This window comes from Tachyglossus aculeatus, chromosome 23, assembly GCF_015852505.1.
Source record: "Tachyglossus aculeatus isolate mTacAcu1 chromosome 23, mTacAcu1.pri, whole genome shotgun sequence".
NCBI classification, from domain to species: Eukaryota; Metazoa; Chordata; class Mammalia; order Monotremata; family Tachyglossidae; genus Tachyglossus; species Tachyglossus aculeatus.
In genome coordinates this window covers 5504775-5529392 of record NC_052088.1, presented here as the reverse complement: position 1 = coordinate 5529392, position 24618 = coordinate 5504775, and the positions used below count along the sequence as shown (strand labels likewise).

At 43.6% G+C, this 24618-nt stretch overlaps 1 protein-coding gene across 5 annotated transcripts in view; it reads left to right on the top strand.

Annotated features, from left to right (window-relative positions):
* GPHN (gephyrin) overlaps window positions 1–24618 on the top strand; it is a 720134-nt gene that overhangs the window by 381644 nt on the left and 313872 nt on the right. For all 5 annotated transcript variants that reach the window (XM_038765627.1, XM_038765623.1, XM_038765626.1 and 2 more), the window contains exon 4: window positions 7063–7155. In XM_038765627.1, the coding sequence (XP_038621555.1) occupies window positions 7063–7155 (93 nt within the window). The remainder of the gene's footprint in view (window positions 1–7062; window positions 7156–24618) is intronic.

Below are 24618 nucleotides of genomic sequence, written 5' to 3'. Positions count from 1 at the left end.
TCAAATCCCGGCTCTGCCAACTGTCAGCTGTGTGACGTTGGGCAAGTCACTTCACTTCTCTGTGCCTCAGTTACCTCATCTGTGAAATGGGGATTAAAACTGTGAGCCCCCTGTGGGACAACTTGATCACCTTGTAACCTCCCCCAGCGCTTAGAACAGTGCTTTGCACATAGTAAGCGCTTAACAAATGCCATCATCATCATCATCATTTATTGAGCGCTTACTTTGTGGAGAGCACTGTACTAAGTGCTTGGAAAGTACAATTTGGCAACAGATAGAGACAGTCCCTACCCAAAAATGGGCTCACAGTCTAGAAAGGGGAGACAGACAACAAAACAAAACAAGTAGACAAGTGTCAATACCATCCTGATTCCTATGCCCAGGCTCTTTCCACTAAGCCACGCTGCTAATAATTATGGTATTTAAGCTCTTACTATGTGCCACACACTGTACTAAGTGCTGGGGTGGATACAAGCAAATCAGGTTGGACACGGTCCCTGTCCCATGTGGGGCTCGCAGTCTGAATACCCATTTTAGAGGTAACGTAACTGAGGCCCAGAGAAGCGAAGTGACAGAGAAGTGGTCGAGCCGGGATTAGAACCCATGCCTCCTAGACTGTGAGCCCGTTTCTAGACTGTGAGCCCGTTGTTGGGTAGGGACCGTCTCTGTGTGTTGCCAACTTGTACTTCCCAAGCGCTTAGTACAGTGCTCTGCAAACAGTAAGCGCTCAATAAATATGATTGAATGACCTTCTGATTCCCAAGCCCGGGCTTTAGCCACTAGGCCAAGCTTCTTCATCTTGGAGAGGAGAGGTGTGGCCAGACAGACTGAGGTCAGTAGAAGTCAGACATCAGGCTGGGCAGTCAGCCCTTCCCCAGCCCAATGTGGGCCCTCCTTCCCTCCCCCCCACGAAAATAATTCCCGTCAACCTTCCTCCCCTTCCCGCCATGCCCTGGAAAAACACAAGGATTATCTCCGATTCTGGAGCCAAGCAGCCCAGGCAGATTCCATCTTCCTTCACGCACCATATTTTGTACACAGTCTCTCTGCCACCCATCCCTGTCATGAACTTTCTGTTAAGATGTACAGAGGAGCAGCATGGCTCAGTGGAGAAGAGCACGGGCTTTGGAGTCAGAGGTCGTGGGTTCGAATTCTGGCTCTGCTGTGTGACCTTGGGCAAGTCACTTAACTTCGCTGAGCCTCAGTTACCTCATCTGTAAAATGGGGATTAATGATGATGATGATGATGATGGCATTTGTTAAGCGCTTACTATGTGCAAAGCACTGTTCTAAGCGCTGGGGGGGATACAAGGTGATCCGGTTGTCCCACGTGGGGCTCACGGTTTTAATCCCCATTTTACAGATGAGGTAACTGAGGCTCAGAGAAGTTAAGTGACTTGCCCAAAGTCACACAGCTGACAATTGGCAGAGCTGGGATTTGAACCCATGACCTCTGACTCCAAAGCCCGGGCTCTTTCCACTGAGCCACGCTGCTTCTCTAAGACTGTGAGCCCCATGTGGGACAACTTGATCACCTTGTATCCACCCCCAGCGCTTAGAACAGTGCTCTGCACATAATAAGCGCTTAACAAATGCCATTATTATTATTATCATTATTATTATTATTATTATTATGTTGTTGTTGTTGTTGTTGTAAAGAGAAAGAATAAATGAACTGCAGTGGCAGATACAGGCCTTCGGGTAGATATGGAGAACGGCTAGCGATGCTTTTTCCCTTCTCCATCTACCCTGCTCATCTGATTCCACTTTATGGACAGGTAATAATGAGTGGAAGAGTTTTGTTACTAGCCAGCCTGTTTCTGATATGACTGTGTAAAATGTAGGTGACGGAACACGGAGAGCATTTGCGAAGCAGCGTGGCTTAGTGGAAAGAGCCCAGGCTTGAAAATCAGAGGTCATGAGTTCCAATCCCGGCTCTGCCACCTGTCAGCTGTGTGACCTTGGGCAAGTCACTCAACTTCTCTGTGCCCCAGTTACCTCATCTATAAAATGGGGATGAAGACGGTGAGCCCCACTTGGGGCAACCTGATGACCTTGTATCTACCCCAGTGCTTAGCACAGTGCTTACTATGGTAAGCGCTTAACAAATACCAATATTATTATTATTATTATTCTTTGAAATGCTGCTTAGAGAAGGAGCATGACCTAGTGGGTAGAGCAGGGGGCTGGAAGTCAGAAGAACCTGGGTTCTAATCCCGGCTCAGCTAGTTGCCTGCCGTGTGACCTTGGGCAAGTCACTTCATTTCTCTGGGCCTCAGTTACCTCATCTGGAAAATGGGAAGACTGTGAGCCCCATGCAGGATGACTCACCTCCTTCAGGAGGCCTTCCCAGACTGAGACCCTTGCTTCCTCGCCCCCTCGTCCCCCTCCCCATCCCCGCATCTTACCTCCTTCCCTTCCCCACAGCACCTGTATATATGTATATATGTTTGTACATATTTTTTACTCTATTTATTTATTTTATTTGTACATATCCTATTTATTTTATTTTGTTAGTATGTTTGGTTTTGTTCTCTGTCTCCCCCTTTTAGACTGTGAGCCCACTGTTGGGTAGGGACTGTCTCTATATGTTGCCAATTTGTACTTCCCAAGCGCTTAGTACAGTGCTCTGCACATAGTAAGCGTTCAATAAATACGATTGATGATGATGATGACTGTGTCCAACATGACTAGCTTGTATCTACCCCAGTGCTTAGAACAGTGTCTGGCACATAGTAAGCACTAAACAAACACCATTAAAAAATGAATGAAAACTTAAAAGGAGAATTTCAGGGCACCGCTTAAGTAAATGCTAAGGAAGACTGCAAAAGTTCTTGATGAAGGACTGAGGATTTTGTCTTTTCCTTTAGGAAATGGCATTTAAAATGTTCTCATTCTCCATCCCGGTGGCTCTCTCGCTCTTCACCCAACCACCTACCCTCCCAGCCCGGCCCGCCACCTCATTTGTATTCCATCTCATTTCATTTAGTACCTTTCCTCTCCACCCAACCTTATTCATTGGATTCAGAGTAGCGTACTCTGGTTGGATTTATTTCTGTCTTCAACCTTTCAAATGTATCAGATATTATCTCATTGATTCTCAGCAGCCCCATCATCACCCCGTGAGATTGGAAATTGAGGTACAAAAAACAACACTGATGACGCACGCTTAGAAAAAGTAGTAATAATTAATAGCAGTAGCCGCAGAAGCAATATTTATTGAGCGCCCGGTTAGTGGGGTGCACTGTTCATTCACTGTTATATTTATTGAGCACTTATTGTGTGCAAAGCACTGTATTAAGCACCAAGCTTGGAAATAAGGAAAAATGAAGTGACATGTTTCCTGCCCACAGGAACGTGCAGACCAATGGAGGAGACACGTAAAATCATTTATAATTGGAAAGGTCAAATATAGACACATAAGCCTCCTCTCAGGGCCACATCTGGAGAGTTTCCAGTACTCTACCAGTCTCGACTACGGGAGGGAGAGTCCAGCATAGAGGCCTATCCATTCCATTCCTGGCTTGGGCAGTGGCTAGTAAGTGGAAGGCCATCTACTATGAGTCAAAGCTCACCTGTGCTGTGCAGCAGCGACATGGGAGAGAATTGAGGTTGGAGACTCAAGTGTTATTGCACGGAAAGTGGCAATGAGTAAATCACGTCGGGATTTTTAATCAAGAAAACTCTATGGATCCACTACCAGATCAATTGCGGATGGAGGTGGGGCATTCTAAGAGAGATTTGTCCGTGGTGTCGCTGTGGGTTGGAGACAACTCGATGGCTTAAGACAAGACATAGAAGCATTAGTGCGAAGGAGGGGGTAAATAAGTCCATAAATAAATGCCTTTCCCTTTCTGCTAGTGTTACAGGCATAAGGAGATATTGTTCTGTTGCCAGGGCGTATAGTGGGAAATAACCTCTTTTGAAATTCAGGTTGACGAATCACCCCACAGATGAGGGATCATGAAAGTATCTAGAAACTAAGGATGTTTGACTGAGTTTAGGGTTTGGTTTGTTGTCTCTGGGCTTTAGATTTGATCTTTTAGATCAATCTTTTAGACTGTGAGCCCACTGTTGGGTAGGGACTGTCTCTATATGTTGCCAATTTGTACTTCCCAAGCGCTTAGTACAGTGCTCTGCACATAGTAAGCGCTCAATAAATATGATTGATTGATTGATCAATTTGATTGGACGCCCCTAGTTTGGGCATTTAGGGGAAGTTCACTTTCAGTTTCCAAATGTTTCACTACTCCCCATTTTTAGAGTATTCTCTTCTTCAGTGTATACTGTCATTCAGCTGTGGCATCAGCACCCTCATGTCATTAGTGGATTTTTGGTGAACCTGATTTTCTCCCCAGAGACATTAATCCGTGAGCTAATTACCAGGGAGAATTAATTGGAAATGGCTATAATACTTTGTACTTCCAAAGTACCTTCTTTCCAATATTCTCTGAGCATGCTACAATTAGTAATTAAATAATACTTAGCCACGCTTTTTTAGCGCTGTATGGGAGAATCATGTAAACAAAGATGCAGCCCCACAAACTTATGAAATAGCTACTTAAAATCAATTAAGGCTGATTTTTTCAGCTTATGCTTTAATCGATAGCTATAGTACACTTGTAGCATGTACCTTCTTGAAAAGCCTGCATACTAACTTCAAACACAGTTTTTATCATCGAAACTCAACTTTATGCTTGGAAAAACTCATTCAGTCCAGCAGTTAAGCACTGTGTTTGTTATGTGAGAATTGAAGTCCGCATATTTTATTTTGCCTGAGTTATTTGGACAGTGGCATGAAATTAGTTATAGGAGAAAGGTGAGTAAAAGATCAGCAATTTTGTTTCTGCCCCTCAAAATTCTCATTCTGTCGGGACTTTGGCTAAAAGAAACTCTTTCCGGGTTTCCAGTGGTCTGGTGGGAAAAGGTTCACGGTACAAAATTACAGGCAGAAGATAGACGAGTTTCCAAACATGCGCTTGTATGCAGCAAGAGCATGGACTTGGAAGTCAGAGGAAGTGGGTTCTAATCAGTTGTGTGACTTTGGGCAAGTCACTTCACTTCTCTGTGCCTCAGTTTCTTCATCTATAAAATGGGATTAAGACTGTGAGCCTCTTGTGGGACAACCTGATCACCTTGTATCCCTCCCAGTGCTTTGAACAGTTCTTTCACATAGTAAGAACATAACAAATGCCATTATTATTATTATTATTGTTATTATTTCTGCCTCAGTTTCCTCATCTGTAAAATGAGGATTAAGACTGTGAGCCCCACATGGGACAACCTGATTACCTTGTATCCCAGCTGCTTAGAATAGTGCTTGGCACACTGTAAGTGCTTAACAAATACCATTGTGATTATTATTATTATAGGGATGCACTGGAAAGTAGATATTTAATTTACAAAATGGGTGGGCATCTTCACATTCCAATTAAGCAATTTTAAAGAAATGATTAACACCTCAACCTGTGTTGGAAAGGAGGAGGATCTTAAAGGTAGCACAAGAATGCATCCAACTGTCCTCCACTCCCTCTGCAACCCATCAAATTGCAGATTTGTATATGTGTACACTTTAACTGCTCTTGAATTGGAGAGGCAGAGAGCCTCAGTAGATTAAGCCACAGAATTCTTACCTTACCTCTTCCAGTGATCTGTTCCATCCCCCAAGTGTGCGTATACTAAACCCGCTTTTAAAAATCAATTTAAAAATTAAAAATCATTTTACATGTGCCACAAGTTGCTGGAACTGAAGAGAAAGTAGGGTTTTTTTCAACAAACTTTAAAAAAACAACTACTTTTGTACCTGGTTGGAAGTGAACTTGGTGAATATTTGAACTTAGTTCTTCCTGTTTAAAAATTTATACAATTTCAGACTCATGAGGTGGGGTGGAATAAAGTTGCTATAAACGAGAACATAATGGTGATTTGTTTGCTGTGTCTTCATGCAATCGCACAGAAATTTTTGTGACTTTATTTCTGCATGTTATTGATTTGAATTGTAGCTTCCTTCCAGTCACAGTCATCAACATCAATGCTGCTGTTTATTGAGGGCATATATATAAGCATGAGAAGCAGTGTTGCCTAGTGGGTAGAGCATGGGCCCGGGAGTCCCAAGGACCTGGGTTCTAATTCCTGCCCCACGCATGTCTGCTGGGTGATCTCGGGCAAGTCACTTTGCTTCTCTGGGGCCTCAGTTACCTCATCTGTAAAATGGGGATTAAGACTGTGAGCCCCATGTGGGACAGGGACTGTGTCCAACCAACCCGATTTGCCTGTATCCACACCCGCACATAGTACAGTGCCTGGCACATAGTAAGTGATTAGCAAGTACCACAATTATTATCATCATTATTGTTATTATTAGTATTCATAGTAGTCACAGTCGTCACAGTAGTCAAAGTCACAGTCTTTCAGACTGTGAGCCCACTGTTGGGTAGGGACTGTCTCTATATGTTGCCAACTTGTACTTCCCAAGCGCTTAGTACAGTGCTCTGCACACAGTAAGCGCTCAATAAATTGATAGTATTATGATACTGGGTTCTAGTCAATAAAAATAGAATCATGACCCCTAGCACTGTGTATCTTATGATGAATAAGAAAATCAGAGAACAGATAATAGAGGTGTAAGTGGATAGAAAGTGCTTTGCACACAGTAAGCGCTCAATAAATATGATTGAATGAATGAATGAAATTGCTACAATTAATAGTAAAAGTAAGGACGAGATTAATGAATATGAGGAATAAAAAAAAACAACCAAACCGTATTCCCAGTTCCAAGTGTGGCTGATTAATGACCCTAACTGGGGAGGTGGGGTTATCTGGGAAAATCATGTGAAAAAGGTTATTTGTGGGAGGGAGGGAAGTGGTTTGTCAGATTTGCTTCGGGAGGAAGTTTCAGGTGGGGAAAGGTCATATGCAGTCGGTCATATTCCTCAGGAAAATCTCAATGAATATTGACAAGGATCAACGTTCGCTAGTAGCAACCATAATGTTTGGGGGCCCTGTGAGTTTTTAATGGAGCTCTTTAAGCGACACACGTGACAGTAGTACTTTCTCTTTCAGGAAACGCTGATAGATTGGTGTGATGAAAAGGAACTTAACCTGATTTTAACAACCGGAGGAACCGGGTTTGCGCCAAGAGATGTCACCCCAGAGGTGAGTCGATATGTGCCTCTCTCATATCCGACCATTGTTTCTGAATCTGAAATGCAACTAGCCCTCCCCAACCGCTGAAGTTGGATTTCTGAAAGCTCTGTGGTTGGCAAGACCAAAGGGAAGGTGGGGTTCAGGACACTGCAGCTTCAGTCACACTGGGTAGCCTCACTTTTGTTAATGGTATTCGCTCTGTACTCCACTCCTACGTACCTCTTCCTCGGTACCACATTTTTTCGATGGCTAGACAATACAATAACAACTCCACTTATTTTTCCAAGGAAAACACTTTCCTTGTCCTCTTAATAACTCTCTCACTCACCTTTTGTGTAGCAGCCGTAATCAAGATCATTGAAGTCAGGGGAAAGAAGTGGGGCACCGAGATTGGGTCTTAATGCTGCTAAATGCCAGGTTTCAAGGGGACAACTTGAAATGTTGGGTGACGGACTGATATGTAAACATGGAAACCAAAGTTTCTCAGGTTTCCATATTGGGCAGCATAAAATGATCTCTAGAATATTAGTGTGCCATAGAAACTTCAAACCGAAATTGGCAAAACCATACTTGGGAAAAACCATGCTGTGTTTTCATTCTTATTAATGTGTCCCCCATGCCCCCTCTAGATTGTAAGCTTGTTATGGACCAGGAATAAGTCTGCTCTTTTTTGTTGGTTTATACTCTCCTAAGCACTTAGTACAGTGCTTTTCACATAGTAAGCAATCAATAAATAACAGTGACAGATTGATTGATACATATTATGACACTCTGCAGTTTCCAATGTTAGAGCAGGTCATTTTTGCTTCAAAGGTGCAATACAGTCGATGGGTAGTGTCTCTGGCTTGAAACTAGAAACGAGCCAAGAGGAATTCTTAATCCTGAGTTCCCAGAAGAATGACATGTCACTGTGGGTCTACTTATAAAAATACTGTAGTAGAACCTTTGCACCTCTGTTGCAATATTTTTAATCGAGTTGATTTTGAAGAGGGAACACCTTCTTTCCTAAGGTCATAAATATGAAAAGCATTAAAATGCAGAGTTAATTCATTCTAAAAAGGGAAATTGATATCTGGTCAGTTTTAGCCCTTACATGGAAAAAAAAAAACTGCAGATAAATGAAAGGATGAAGCTGAGTGGTACCGGGCAATGCAACAGAAATGGAGTTGGGATATATATATGGTATTTAAGTGCTTACTAAACGCTGGGGTGGATACAAGCAAATCGGGTTGGATCCGATCCCTGTCCCACATGGGGCTCAGAGCCTCAATCCTTATTTTACAGATGAGGAAATTGAGGTACAGAAAAGTGAAGTGACTTGCCCAAGGTCACACAGCAGACAAGTGGCGGAGTGGGATTAGAATCCATGACCTTCTGATTCCCAGACCCGTGCTGGGAATAGATATACACTATTCCGTGTATATCTGAAGCCCTCTTGTGATAGCCCCTTGCCCCTGACATAATCAAGTGTATTACATCCTCTTCTACTACTACTAGCCTAGGTGACTTATAGGTACCATGTGGTGAATCAGTTTCTTGGTTAAAATGCAATTTAGGTATTTCCAGTTGCTCTTTTAAGTATTTCCTTCTGTTTTCAACTGTGGCGTTCTCCAGGCCCCCTCCTTAACTACTCACCTGTGTTGCTGTGCCCTTATTCCATGACCTGACAAATACCCAAATGTTTTATATGTTTTTAAAATTAGAAACTGTGTGTTGATAATTTGCTAGCTTCAGCTAAATAATGAAAAATAATGGATTCTTAGATCTTCAGAAAGGACACCCAAACCATTTCTAAGAGAGGGTTCATAGAATTATTTGGGGAGTATGAAATGAGAAGTCTTTCTCTTACAGCGTTTGAGACACGGAGATATCAGTTTATATAGCTTGAATAATATTCCTCGTACAGTGAAATTTCATGGAGTGATGCTCTGTGATAGTAGATTTTTTTTAAAAGTACCATGCATCTTTATCAACCAGTGGCATTTGTTGAGCTCTCACTCTATGCAGAGCACTGTACTAAGCGCTTGAGAGAGGAAAATACCACAGAGTTGTTGGACACATTCCCTGCCCACTGGAATTTACAGTCTAGAGTCTTTATATTAAAAGAACAGTAAAGGAATTTATAGGATGATGTACGCACCATTAGATTTCTCCAATTAGCTTTATTTTAAGTAGAAAAAATAATTTGCCTTTTAGTGCCGAATATTCTCTAATTATAGAACTTACTATGTGTGCCTAAGTAACATCAAATGATTTCTATTCCAAAGACATCACTACAACAGGTTTATGAATTTCTGGATGTGATTGAATATTGTCCTGCACTTTGCCTTTCAAAATCAACAGGTTCAAGAATTTTCCTCATTGCTTTTTACTATCCCGCTGTCTTTTCATCAGCTGCAGTGCTCAGGAGCCAACTTCTTATTTTAACCATGGGGGAAAGAAAAGGGAGGGTTTTTAGGACTGGGGTGAGAAGCATAGACTGTGAGCCTGTTGTTGGGTAGGGACTGTCTCTATATGTTGCCGATTTGTACTTCCCAAGTGCTTAGTACAGTGCTTTGCACACAGTATGTGCTCAATAAATATGATGGAATGAATGATAGAACATAGGAGGAGCAGACAGGCTCCAAGGAGGCAATGGCTAAGGCAGACTGGATTTGGAGACTCTTTTTTCAGCTCCTCTCCCATCGTAAAACAAGCAAAACCAGATGTCAGACCAGGAGGTTGAGGGGACAGAAAAAGAGGACTCCTCCAGAGCTAGAAACCAGTAGGGAAAACTGACCCATCTCCCCATGGAGTTTTCGCCTAGGAGAACTGGGTAATGGAATTGCCTGTGGTCAAAAGTGATTAATTTGAAGTTTTGTGAGTGTGGTGTCCATTTTTTCTAGTAGTTCCCCTGTATCCATGTGCTTCTTAACAACTTCAAAGAACACCAGCTAAAAGTGAGCCCTTATTTCCCGTATGGTAACCATATTCCAAATAGATTATGATTTTCTAATACTCTAATTCTAACCTTTATTATAAAATCACCAATTTTCCAGGTATAGAAGTGACACACTAGTAATTCCCAGGATCTTCTCCAGAGCCCTTCTTATTACACTGACAATAATAATAATGGTGTTTGTTAAGCACTTACTGTGCACCAGGCACTGTTCTAAGTGCTGGGGTAGATATAAGATAACTAGGGTGGACACAGTCCCTGTCCCACAGGGCTCACAGTCTTAATCCCCATTTTACAGATGAGGGAACTGAGGCACATAGAAGTGAAGCGAATTGCCCAAGGTCACACAGCAGACAGGTGGCAGAGCTGGGATTAGAACCCGTGGCCTTCTGAGTCCCAGGCCTGTGCTTTAACCATTGCTCCACAATTAGTGGTAATAAGCCCTGCCCTCAGGGAGCTTACAGTCGAACAGAGGAGACAGAACCTAAAATAAATGTCAAGTACGAAGGAAGGCCTTCGAAGGAAATGTGATTTCAGGAAGTCTTTTGAAGGTGGGCAGTGGTTTACCAGTAATGAGCAGAGAGGTTGACCCAGGTAAGGAGATGGTGAGGAAGATGGTGGCGGGGAAGAGGAGAATGAGCCCATCTTGACTTGAGAGGAATGAATTTGGCTAGTTGGGCTGGATTGAGAGAATAGAGTGGATAAATGGGGAAGAGATAGCTGATTGAGCAGTGGGAAGCAGCGTGGCTCGGTGGAAAGAGCAGAGTCTTGGGAGTCAGAGGTCATCGGTTCTAATCCCGTCTCTGCCGCTTGTCAGCTGTGTGGCTTTGGGCAAGTCACTTAACTTCTCTGGGCCTCAGTTCCCTCATCTGTAAAATGGGGACTAAGACTGTGAGCCCCACGTGGGACAACCTGATAACCTTGTATCCTCCCCAGTGCTTAGAACAGTGCCTTGCAAGCAGTAAGCGCTTAACAAATGCCATCATTATTACTATTATTGTTGAGTGCCTTAAAATTGATTGTCAGGAGCCTCTTCTTGATGTAGGGGAAACCAAGGAAGATTTTTCAGGAGTAGGGAGGTGTCCACAGAGTAGTGTTTTAAAAATATGATTTGGGCAACAGAGTATAGTATAGAATAGATTGGGTCAGGGAGAGCCTGGAGGGAGACTAGTGCTAAGTCAGGAAATGCATGACAAACATGGTGGCCATTGGGATGGACAGGAACAGGTGGATCCTGGGGATGTTGTGGAGGACAGTCAGTCAGGATCTGGTGACAGACTAAATATGGAGGCTGAATAATAACGATGGCATTTATTAAGCGCTTACTATGTGCAAAGGACTGTTCTAAGCTCTGGGGAGGTTACATGGTGATCAGGTTGTCCCACGGGGGGCGCACAGTCTTACTCCCCATTTTACAGATGAGGTAACTGAGGCCCGGAGAAGTGAAGTGACTTTCCCAAAGTCACACAGCTGACAATTGGCGGAGCCGGGATTAGAACCCCTGACCTCTGACTCCAAAGCCCGGGCTCTTTCCACTGAGCCACGCTGCTTCCCTGCGTGAATGAGAGGGAAGAGTCAAGGATAATACCATCGTTGCAGACTTCAGACTTGGGGAAGAGGAGGTATTGCCAACAGTGACGGCAAAGTTACTCAGAAGAATGGATTTGGGAGGAAAAATGAGGAGTTCCGTTTTGGGCATGCTGACGTTGAGAGGCTGGCAAGTCATCCCCCTCTAGACTGTAAGCTCATTGTGGGCAGGGAATGTGTCTATTAATTGTTATATTGCACTGTCCTTAGTGCTTAGTAAAATGCTGTGCACACAGTAGTGATCAGTAAATACAATTGAATGAAAATGAATGGAGGTCCATGTAGGGCTGTCCTGGAGGAAGGAGGAAATGCAAGACTGCAGAGATTGGATTGGATTATCAGGGCCGCCAATAGGCTGCAGCTCTAAAGGCAGTAGAGCTAGAGTATAATAATAATAATGGTATTTAAGTGCTTACTATGTGCCACGCACTGTACTAAGTGCCAGGGTGGATAGGAGCAAATTGGGTTGGACACAGTCCCTGCCCCATGTGGGGCTCACAGTCTCAATACCCATTTTACAGATAAGGTAACTGAGGCCCAGAGAAGTTAAGTGACTTACCCAAGGTCAAACAGCAGACAAGTGGTGGAGCCGGGATTAGAACCTATGACCTTCTGACTCCCGTGCCCATGTTTTAGCCACTATGGCATGCTGTTTCTTATGCGGTATAGTATGACCGCACTCCTTTTCCACATAACCAAGGTGTTCTGCCAAAAACATCCCTTCTCCCCTGCGTGTTGTACTAATTATTATAAATCATCATTATGGATGAGCCATTAATAAATATTAATAATAATAATGGCATTTATTAAGCACTTACTATGTGCAAAGCACTGTTCTACGCGCTGGGGAGGTTACAAGGTGATCAGGTTGTCCCACGGGGGGCTCACAGTCTTCATCCCCATTTTACAGATAAGGTAACTGAGGCCCAGAGAAGTGAAGTGACTTGCCCAAAGTCACCCAGCTGACAATTGGTGGAGCCGGGATTTGAACCCATGACCTCTGACTCCAAAGCCCGGGCTCTTTCCACTGAGCCACACTGCTTCTCTGCATACTTTTTTTTTTCCAAGAGTGGGTACTCTTTGTACTCTCTAAGAATACCTTCCTTTATTAACTCAAACCTCAGAAGGTTTATTTTCTTCAGTCTCTCGTTTTTATAAGTACTTTTTTATATGACAGACTTCACACTCGAGGAGAAGAGTAGATTGTCCCATTGACCAGGAGAAGATTGGAAATTCTATTAGCTTCTTTGAAACACTGATGATTAATATGTATGAGAGCCTGATAGAACTGTAAATAGACACATCAATTCCAAGGGCGGCTTGTTCCTTCTTTTATATTCTCAAATGATAATTCCTTGGACTTCTCAGAATTTAAAAGAAGGTCTCGAGTTGTGAGAAGAATGTCCAGAAGTCAAAATCAGGTCCCTTTATCTTTCCAGGATAAAGGTACGGGGGAAGCTGAAGGATTAAGAAATACTAAATGAACATATAAAAATAAATACTAAATAAAATGACTCTGGCATTTGGTGATAATACATAAACACAATCTGCCGAATAATTATAAAGTAAGTACACAGTATGCTAGGAGTGCTTGTATTTAAAAGAATATAAAGCTGTTTAGACATTAAGAAATAAGAGCACGGGCAAAGGGAATGATCATATCTAGTTTGAAACTGTTAGGCTAAACTTGAGAGTGTGTGGCTGTGTTAATTCATAGATGACTGATTTGTTGTCTTTTCAAGGTTACTAATTGATACCTTACACAGGTGCTTGTGTTCTATCCCGAATTTGGAAATTTGATCTGTGGTTACCGGCTCATCTCCTTCAAACTCTTTTTATTGCCCGTCTCTTTCATTTGAAAGTTGTGAGCGGACACGTTTTGGTACTTCCTAGAGCTTTCTAAATAAGGAAGCACAAAAAAGCGACCTCCACCGTGCCAGATGCTTATAGTGAGGAAGCAATAATTCAGCAAGCAAAAATCCACGTAAAAGCACACCAGACTTTCTCATTTGTAGGAGTAACAGGTCGAATGTTGTTCATCCAGTAGTATAATTAACCTTTTCATCACCCTCAGATAGCAGTATTTCCAAAAGTAGGTAAAGGAAGAGCAATCTTAAAAGTATTGATTAGCTCTGTGGATTTTCATTCATTCATTCAGTTGTATTTATTGGGTGCTTACTGTGTGCAGAGCATGGTATTAAGCATTTGGGAGAGTACAGGACAACAATAAACAGACACATTCCTTGACCACAACGAGTTGACAGTCTAGAGGTTGGCAAAGTAACCTACACTCCTGTTTTCTGGATGAGATCATGTCTGATACCGCAGTTGTCTGTTGTGTGGCTGTGGAAATCATCTACGAGCGTGTTGGCTGCCTGAAAAGCCCAATTCGGGACCCAGCGTCCTGAGCACATGGAAGTGTCTTGCCTTATGCTGTTGTTATCCCAACCTATAGCGACTCCATGGACACATCTCTCCCAGAGAGCCCCATCTCCATCTGCAGTCGTTATGATAGTGGATCCATAGAGTTTTCTTGGTAAGAATATGGTCTCCTTCCACGCAATAAACTTGAGTCTCTGCTGTTGACTCTTTCCCTTGCTGCCGCTGCCCGGGGCAGGTGAGTTTGAATTTGTAGCAAATTGCCTTCCGCTCACTAGCCACAGCCCAAGCTAGGAATGGAGCAGTTAGGCCTCTACTTGACTCTCCCTCCCATCGCCGAGTCTTGGAGAGTACTGGAAACTCTCCAGCTGTGATCCTGAGAGAGTGCATGGAAATGTATATTTCTTTAAAAAGCAAAACGAAACCCCACACTGAGCACTTAACAAACTGATAGACACATCAAAATTTCAAGGACCGTTCTGAGAATCGTTAGCTCCGGTGATCAGAATGATATCGCGTGATCTTACTGTTTTGAAACTTCAGCCCGTTGAGGAATACATTTCAAGAATGTAGACGGCCTTAAGTTTGTTTTATCTAATCGCATTCTTCAGGAGTAAAAAAACCAATTAGTCTTTTTGAAGTAGGGCACTGTTGAAAAGCAGTGAATGAAATTAAGTTAAGTAAATTGGATGGTGAATGCCAGAGATTGTTTCCAATCAGGATGAGGTAATTGTGTGGGAGCGTTGGAGATCCCATCACTTTAGATACTTACAGAATTAAAAGAAATTGCAGAATTCGTCGGTAACTGCGGTATATACTGGCTGTAGTCCAAAACATCTCTTTTTTTGATGCTTTCTATGAAATCGTCCTTTTGGTTCCTAGTAAGCAAGGACATCTTCATTTGTCAGTCTTTCTATTTTTAGTGCTGTATAAAGTGGCCACTATCTTGAATAAGGACCCTTGGGCCTTCTAACTAACCCACCCCTGTCACCTTGCTCATAACTGTAGAGAAGCAGTGTGGCTTGGTGGAAAGAGCACAGGCTTGGGAGTCAGAGGTCATGGGTTCTAATCCCGACTCCGCCACTTGTCAGCTGTGTGACTTAGGGCAAGCCACTTCACTTCTCTGTGCCGTAGCTACCTCATCTGTTAAATGGGGATTAAGACTGTGAGCCCCACATGGGACAACCTGATTACCCTATATCTACCCCAGCGCTTAGAACAGTGCGTGGCACATAGTAAGTGCTTAAACAAATACTATCATTATTATTATTATTCCTGGCCTGGAACTCCTCCCTCTAATCTGATAGATCATAACTCCCTGAATTCAGTACTTTCCTGAATTCCCTCTCTCTCCAACATGGCTTCCCTGAATCACTTCCAGAGAAGCAGCATGTTGTAGCGGAAACAGCGCAGGCCTGAAAGTCAGAAGGTCATGAGTTCTAATCCCTGATCCGCCACAAGTCTGCCGTGCGATCTTGGGCAGGTCACTTCATTTCTCTGGGCCTCAGTTCCCGCATCCGTGAAATGGGGATTGAGACTGTGAGCCCCACGTGGGACAGGGACTATGTCCAGCCTGATTAACTTGTATCTACCCCAGCATTTAGAACAATGCTTGGCACATAATAAGCACCATAGTAATTACAGTTTTTACTCCATCCCAACCACCAACCAACCACCACTTGGACTTAAATGTATTCCCTCTTGCAGCGGTGCTGCTGTTCAGAAGGACCCAGGCTAGAATCTTGCCAGCAATGGAAAATGGGAGATTTCCTTAGAGTTTCCACAGCCAGCTCTCTCTCCTCTCTTCTTGAAGATGGTGATTATTCTGGAATCTTTGAAGTCCTGTGGTATTTCTTCAGTGAAGTATTTGTTGCTGAAAAACTCATGTAGCTATTTAAGGATTATATAGATTTCAGCAGGAATGCCATCCGACCCTGGTGCTTTTCTGTTTCTCATGGCTTTGACAGAGGAGATTATTTCCTCACATGTAGGTGTTAGGGTAACTTCTCAATCAGTCCATCAATCGTATTTATTGAGCGCTTACTGTGTGCAGAGCAGTGTACTAAGCGCTTGGTAAGTACACGTTGGCAACATATAGAGACAGTCCTTACCCAACAGTAGGCTCACAGTCTAAAAGGGGGAGACGGAGAACAAAACCAAACATACTAACAAAATAAAATAAATAGAATAAATATGTACAAGTTAAATAAATAAATAAATAGAGTAATAAATATGTACAAACATATATACATATATACAGGTGCTGTGGGGAAGGGAAGGAGGTAAGATGGGGGGATGGAGCGGGGGATGAGGGGGAAAGGAAGGAAGGGGCTCAGTCTGGGAAGGCCTCCTGGAGGAGGTGAGCTCTCAGTAGGGCCTTGGACTACATACCGACTTTGTGTGTGTGTTTGTGATATTTGTTAAGTGCTCTCTATGTGCCAAGCACTGTTCTCAGCACTGGGGTAGATACGAGTTAATTAGGTTATACAGAGCCCCTGACCCGCTTGGGGCTCAAAGTCTAGGAGGGAGAACAGGAGAAATGAGGCACAGAGACATGAAGTGACTTGCCCGAGATCACAGAGCCAGTGATTGGCAGAGCTGGGATTAGAACCCAGGCCCTCTGATGCCCATGTGTGTGCTCTTTCTACTAGGCCGTGATGCTTCTCTTTCTCCATCTCTCCAGTCGCTTCTTCTTCCAACCTTCTTCTCCACATTCTGGATGATTTTCTATTCTTGAAAGGGCCTCCTTCTTGATGGTAGAAGGAACGTTTGGGAGTAAATTGTAGTGCATTGTAGAGAAGCAGCATGACCTAGTGGATAGAGCTTGGACCTGGGAGTTGGAAGGGCCTGGGTTCTAATCTCAACTCCACGACTTGTCTGCTGTGTGACCTTGGGTAAGTCACTTCACTTCTCAGTTCCGTCATCCGTAAAAATGAGGAGGGACAGGGACCGTATCCAAACTGATTAGCTTGTCTCTACCCCAGTGCTTAGAAGAGTGCCTGGCACACAGTAAGCGCTTGGCAGATACCGTGAAAAATAGTGTTCTTGCCATCTGTATTAATTTCTTCTTAGTCCATGATGAGGGTAGTTCCCCTGACGCTCTTCAGTGGGGCCTTAAGAAGGTGTGTGGGATCACAAAGCTTCCTTATTGAAGCGTGAAAACCCTTAGTTTGGTAGCAGTCAGCATACTCCTGGATCTCTTCAGCTTGGGCTTCCCACCACCAGTTGCTCACTTTGCTTAGGCTCATGTTGTTGTTTGTCGTTATGTCCTGACACTTGTTTTTGTTGACTTCTGTGTTGTTGTGATCTTGAAGAGCTGCAAGACGGTGCTGGTGCATTTCCTCTTCTGTTGCAAGTAGTTTTTGAATCTCAGTCATTTTCCATCAAACCCGTCTTCGTGTTATCTCTTTGTTAGTCACACTGACTTGCTGGGGGACTGGAAGAGAGGTTCTCTAGGACGCTCAGATTCTGGGTCAAACCTCATAGCTGGGATTCTTAGTTCCCATATGGCTCCCGGGATGTTGGCATCGAACAACTTGATGGTTTCTTCGTTTTCCACGAGGCTGATAGCCTTTTTCGTTGCTTGGATGCCACTTTTTAAGGCATTGGCTGTGCTGACAGCTTGAGTTTAGAAGTAACAATAATAATAAAAATAATATGGTACTTGTTAAGCACTTACTGTGTGCCAACCACAGCTCTAAGTGCTAGGATAGATACTAGTCAGTCAGTTTGGACACAGTCCCTGGCCTACCTGGGGCTCACAATCTTAATCCCCATTTTACAGATGAGGTCACTGAGGCCCAGACAAATAAAGTGACTTGTCCAAGGTCACGCATAGATAAGAGGCAGAGCTGAGATTAGAACCCAGGTCCTTCTGACTCCTGGGCATGTGGTCTATCCATTAGGCCACGCTGCTTCTCTAATAGTTAATGATCATTCCAGCACATGACAGTTATTTTTCTGTCTTTCAGACTTTATGGATGGACTAAGGACAGGCTATAAGGTGGGTTTGTGGGGCATTAGTTGACTTTTTCCCCAATCTAACCAAACGCAGACTATCCCAGCCCTGCTTCTAGCTGGAGGGGTGTTATTAAATAATGCACACATAAACCTCTGAATTTCTAATAATAATAATAATAATGATATCTGTAAAGCTCTCACTATATGTGAGGCACAGTACTAAGCACTGGGATGGATACAAGTAAATCGGGTTGGACACAGTCCCTGTCGTATGTGGGGCTCACAGTCTCAACCCCCATTTTACAGATGAGGTAATTGAGGCCCAGAGAAATGAAGTGACTTGCCCAAGGTCACATAGCAGCTGAGAAGCAGCATGGCTCAGTGGAAAGAGCCCGGGCTTGGGAGTCAGAGGTCGAGGGTTCTAATCCCGGCTCCGCCACTTCATCATCATCAATCGTATTTATTAAGCGCTTACTGTGTGCAGAGCACTGTACTAAGTGCTTGGGAAGTACAAATTGGCAACGTATAGAGACAGTCCCTACCCAACAGTGGGCTCACAGTCTAAAAGGGGGAGATAGAGAACAAAACCAAACATACTAAAAAAATAAAATAAATAGAATAGATATGTACAAGTAAAATAAATAGAGTAATAAATATGTACAAACATATATACATATATACAGGTGCTGTGGGGAAGGGAAGGAGGTAAGAAGGAGGTAAGCCGACACACTTGTCGGCTGTGTGACTTTGGGCAAGTTACTTCACTTCTCTGGGCCTCAGTTCCCTCATCTGTAAAATGGGGATTAAGCCTGTGAACCCCACATGGGACAACCTGATCACCTTGTATCCCCCCTCCCCCAGCACTTAAAACAGTGCTTTGCACATAGTAAGAGCTTAGCAAATACCATCATTATTGTTATTATAGCAGATACGTGGCAGAGCCGGGGTTAGAACCCATGACCTTCTGACTCCAAGGCTCGTGCCCTATCCACTAAGCCATGCTGCTTCTTTTCTTCTGCTTCTGCTCGTCTCTGCTTCTGCTTCTTCTGCTCCTGCCATACTGTTTCTTGTTATACCTTTATGCTCTTTCCTCTCCCCATTCCAAATAACCTGCACCATCTCTACTGTCCCATGTTGTCAGTAAATTAAGGGGCCTCCCTAATTTTCATATTGCTCTGAATCTTCAGGTAGTAGTTTAAAGGGTAATATATAATATAAATGTATAAATAAATGAAAGAAAGAATAAGTGCCAACAGTTTGCACAGTGGATGTGAGTGCCATACTCAGTGGCATAAAAAGCCAGCAAAGGCCCAGCAGACTCTGCTGTTGCATTAGGCTCCCAGAGATGTTCTGTTTCAGAAGTCACAGACTGCTCGCTTGACCCCAGTTGCTTGTATCACATACAGTTCCTGCTGTTAGTCACAGGAGGACCAGGGTGAAGGAGTGTGGATTATGCTATGCAAGCCATCACCACCTTTGGAAAAACAATTCAGGCTCATGTCCTGCTGCTGCTAAAAAAAAAAAAGGTATTTGTTAAGCGCTTACTATGTGCCGGGCATGGTACTGAGCACTGGGGTGGAGACAAATAAATGGGATTTGACACAGTCCCCGTCCCACGTGGGGCTCACAGTCTCAATTCCCATTTTATGGAGGAGGGAAATGAGGCACAGTGAATTGACCAAAGTCACATAGCAGACAGGTGGGGAGGCCAGGATTAGAATCCATGACCTACTGACTCCCGGGCCTGTGTTCTATCCCTTAGGCCGTGCTGCCACTACTATTACTACTACTAATAATAATGGCATTTATTAAGCGCTTACTATATGCAAAGCACTGTTCTAAGCGCTGGGGAGGTTACAAGGTGATCAGGTTGTTCCCACGTAGGGCTCCCAGTCTTCATCCCCATTTTCCAGGTGAGGGAACTGAGGCACAGAGAAGTTAAGTGATTTGCCCAAAGTCACACAGCTGACAAGTGGCAGAGCCAGGATTTGAGCCCATGACCTCCGACTCCAAAGCCCGCGCTCATTCCACTGAGCCACACTGCTTCTTAACAGCCACATCATCTACTAGTGATAACACTTTGCACATAGTAAGCGCTTAATAAATGCCATTATTATTATTATTATAACAGTGGCATTTAAGTACTAACTCTGTGCAAGCACTTTCCAAGCACTAAGGTATCTACATGATAAGGAGAACACAGTTCCTGTCCCACAGTCTAAGAGAGAACAGCTATTTAATCCCTCTATAGCAGATGAGGGTACTGAGGCCCAGAGCGGTTTAGTGACTTGCCCAAGGTCACTCAGTGGATAAGTGGCATTGTCAGGATTAGAACCCCCATTCCCTGACCCCCAAGTCCGTGCTTTTTAAGTTAGGTCCTTGCAGCTTCTCGATGCTGTTCCTATTGGTGGGTTACCACTTCCCCTTGTACAGAAGACATTAGCAAGTGGGCAGCTCAATAATAATAATAATGACATTTATTAAGTGCTTACTATGTGCAAAGCACTGTTCTAAGCGCTGGGGAGGTTACAAGGTGATCAGGTTGTCCCACGGGGGGCTCACAGTCTTAATCCCCATTTTACAGATGAGGGAACTGAGGCACAGAGAAGTTAAGTGACTTGCCCAAAGTCACCCAGCTGACAGTTGGCGGAGCCGGGATTTGAACCCATGACCTCTGACTCTCAAGCCCGTGCTCTTTTCCACTGAGCCACGCTGCTTCTCATAAAATAATAATGGCATTTATTAAGCGCTTACTATGTGCAAAGCACTGCTCAAGATAGTGGTCATTCAGTGCCTGTCCTCGGTGTCCTCAGAGGTGTCCAAGCAGCTCTTATTTAAGAACGTACTACCCACCCCGATTGCAGGATGGGCTAGGAACAGTGCCCTAAGCAGTTCCTGCTCCGCCAGAAGCATCCCCCCAAAAAAGTTAATGTGGAAGTGAAATAACAAAATGTAATCCAGTGTAGAGCCCAAATATAATCATTTTTTTATGATAATATTAAGTAATAATTGTGGCATTTGGTAATCACTTACTATGTGCCGGGCACTGTACAAAATTTGGTGGGTCTTCTGTAGTAGATTCAGGTCTAATAGCCACCTAGGAAGTTGAACACCATGCTAGTCCGACAGAATTTCAACAGAGACTTTGGAGTTTGATGCCCCATTGTCACCACAATCTGTTTTGAAGTCTACCAAAAGCCATTCTGGCCTTTTTCAATTCTTTTCTCGCTCCCTTCCCTCAGTGCATTTTTGAACAGTGTAAGTACTGCTTATGTAGCAGAATTCACTAACTGCTTTTAAATTGGGTGTTACCAGTGGAAAACCTTGATTGTGAATGTTTTCTGAGCTGTGGACCAGTACAAACGCCATTTCCTTACGACATAATAACCCTGGGTCGAATCTGCAAGCCATTTATAGTCATTTAGATGTCTTCTTGGTCTCTAGAGCGCTTGTATCTGTATAAAACAGTTCCTGAACTACTGTCTCAAAAAAACATTTGAAGATACTTCTAACCTGATGAGGTGGAAGAGTTTCCCATTGGACAGAGAAGCTTATTTTGACTCTAAAATGCAACTCTTTGATTGCATCTTCAAGTATGGCAGGGTAGAATCGAACGGGGACTGTTACACAGGCCTGTTTCAGCAGTTACAAGAGGAGATTCAATCAGGGAACCTGACTCTGTCCTGCAGTAGTCTGAGATTCTTAAAAAATTTTTCAGGAGAGCAAAATCTACTTCACGGTTTCCAGAGCCCTGGTCTGGTGATGGTGTCAAATACTTTTATAAGGTCAGGGAACACATTAGAGAGGTTTAGCTGTTGCTCTCTACTTTGATTGTAACTGTCATGCCGCAAAGATTTTATTTACTCTGCTGCCCTTCTTTTTTTTTCCTCAAGTCGTATTATGATGTGATTAGGACATGGTTGACTTTGTTCTTCAGTAGTCTGTTCAGAAAAATTTTGGCTAGAATTATACCGACAATGAAAAGCAAGGAGATTCCCCTTTAGTCTCCACAGGCAGCTGTCACCGTTTTCTTCTTGAAACTACTAGTTATGGAAGCCTGTTTATAAGCTTATAAGTCTTATCGCACCCAGGATATTTTCTGGTTTTTTATGCCTTTAACTGCAGTTTACTTCCTTAGAAGTCAGGCCTAAAATCTAAATTAACTCGGATCTACCCCAGCTCCTAGTACAGTGCCTGGCACATAGTAAGCGCTTAATAAATATCACAATTATTATTGTTATCATTAACAGCTCCTCGTTGGTGGAATGCATGGTAGGGAGTTGTCGTTAGCATTGTTGCCTTTGGTGTATAATTCCCTTTTTGGCCGTAATAAGGGTGGCTTGATTTATATTCTTGAGCAGTCAGTCAACATTATTTATTATGCAGTGTCTGTATGCAGAGCACTGAACCCAGAGCAAGTAGACATGCTCCTTGCATCAAGTAGTTGTATAACCCCAGACTAAGCCCCCCTTTTCCTCTGCTCCCCCTCCCCTGACTGGCTTCCTCTGCTCTACCACCCCCCCCCCCCCCCACCCCACAGCACTTGTGTATATATGTACATATTATTATAATTCTACTCATTTTATTAATGACATGTACATATCTATAATTATTTTTATTTATAATAATGTTACTGATGCCTTGCTTACTTGTTTTGATGCCTGTCTCCCCCCTTCTAGACTGTGAGCCCGTTGTGGGCAGGGACTGTCTCTATTTGTTGCTGAATTGTACTTCCCAAGCGCTAAATACAGTGCTCTGCACACAGTAAGCGCTCAGTAAATATGATTGAATGAATAATTCCAGTGAGGGAGGCAGACACTTCATTGAATTACAAGAAGGAGGGAGCAATAGAGTGAACAGATATGCACCTAATTATACCAGGAGCCGTCAGCATCCAAGTGCTTAAGTAATGCAAAAGTGCTAAAGTGGCATTTGGAGGGTGGTGGAGCGTACTTTCATTTTTCATCTTCCATGAGAAGCAGTGTGGCCTAGTGGAAAGAGTGTAGGCCTGGGAGTCAAAAGGACCTGAGTTCTAATTCTGGCTCCACCATTTGTCTGCCGTGTGACCTTGGAAAAGTCACCTCACTTCTCTGGGCCTGAGTTCCCTCATCTGTAAAATGGGGATTAAGCCTGTGAGGCCAATGTCCAGGTTCCAACCTGATTAACTTGTATCTACCCAACACTTAGTACAGTGCCTGGAAGATAGTAAGCACTTAATGAAAGCCATAAAATAAAATTAAAATCCGTGAAGACCTCCTGGGGGAGGCGTGATATCAGTAAGGGCCTTAAAGATGTGAAGAGCAGTGGTCTGCCAGATGCGAAAGGGGAGGGAGTTCAAAGCAGAAAGGGGTAGTGTGAGCAAGAGTTGGTGGCAAAGAAAGATGAGAAAAAGGCACAGTCAGTAGGGTGGCGTGAGAGGAATAAAGCATATGTGCTGGGATGTAGTGAGAGAAGAGTGCAGTTAAGTAGGTGGGAGAGAGCTAATTAAGTTTCTTAAAGCCAATGGGTATGAATTTCTGCCTGATGCAAAGAGAAATTGGATACCATTGAAGGTTTTTGAGTAATTGACATTTGTGAGCAGAGCAATGATTTAGATTACTGATTCAAGCAGCAGAGCAAAGAATGGACTGGAGAGAGGGGAGGGAGGGAGGTGTGCAAGGAAGCTGGTAATAACAATTATAATAATGGTAATTGTGATATTTGATAAGCACTCACTCTGTGTCAAGTACCGTAGTAGGCACTGGATTAAATGCAAGGTAATCTGGCCAGGCACAGTCTTTATCCCACATGGTCAAAGTAAGAGGGAGAACAGGTATTGAATCCCCATTTTATGGCTGAAGAATAAGCACAGGCAGTGAAGTGACTTGCCCAAAGTCACACAGCAGGCAAGTGTGGTGGAGTTGGGATTAGAAACTAGGTCCCCAGGCTCGTGTTCTGTCCACTAGACCTGCTGCTTCTCTAACAACTCCTGGATCAGACATGCGTGAAGAATGGACCGATGCAGTAGTTGGGTTGGAATATGACAGTATGAATGCAGATTTTGGAGATGTTGTGGAGGAGGATTTTTCTGGCTAAGCAAATATGAGGGTGGGAAAAGAGAGGAGTCCAGGATAATGCCAAGGTTACAGCCTTGAGCGACATCCAGATTCCTCGAGCGAGGTGTCTACACTCATTGCCTCTGCTACTTCTTCTCCAACTCTCTCTTTGACCCCTTCCAGTCTGGCTTCCTCCCCATTTACGAAAACAGTCAATATCAAGGTCACCAGTGACCCCCCCGCCTTGCTAAATCCGACGACCTCTACTCCATCCTAATCCTCCTCGACCTTTCTGTCCCTTTCGACACTGTAGACCACCTCCTTCTCTTGGAAATATTATCTAGCCTTGGCTTCACTGATACTGTCCTCTTCTTGTTCTCCTAGTTCTCCTTTTCAGTTTCCTTTCACAGGTCCCCCCATCTGCCTCACATCCTCTAACTGTAGGACAGCCTCAGGGTTGTGTTTTGGGTCAGCTTCCATTCTCCATCTACATGTACTCCCTTGGAAAACTCATTCACCCCCACTGCTTTGACTACGTTCTCTACATGGATGATTCCCAAATCTACCTCTCCA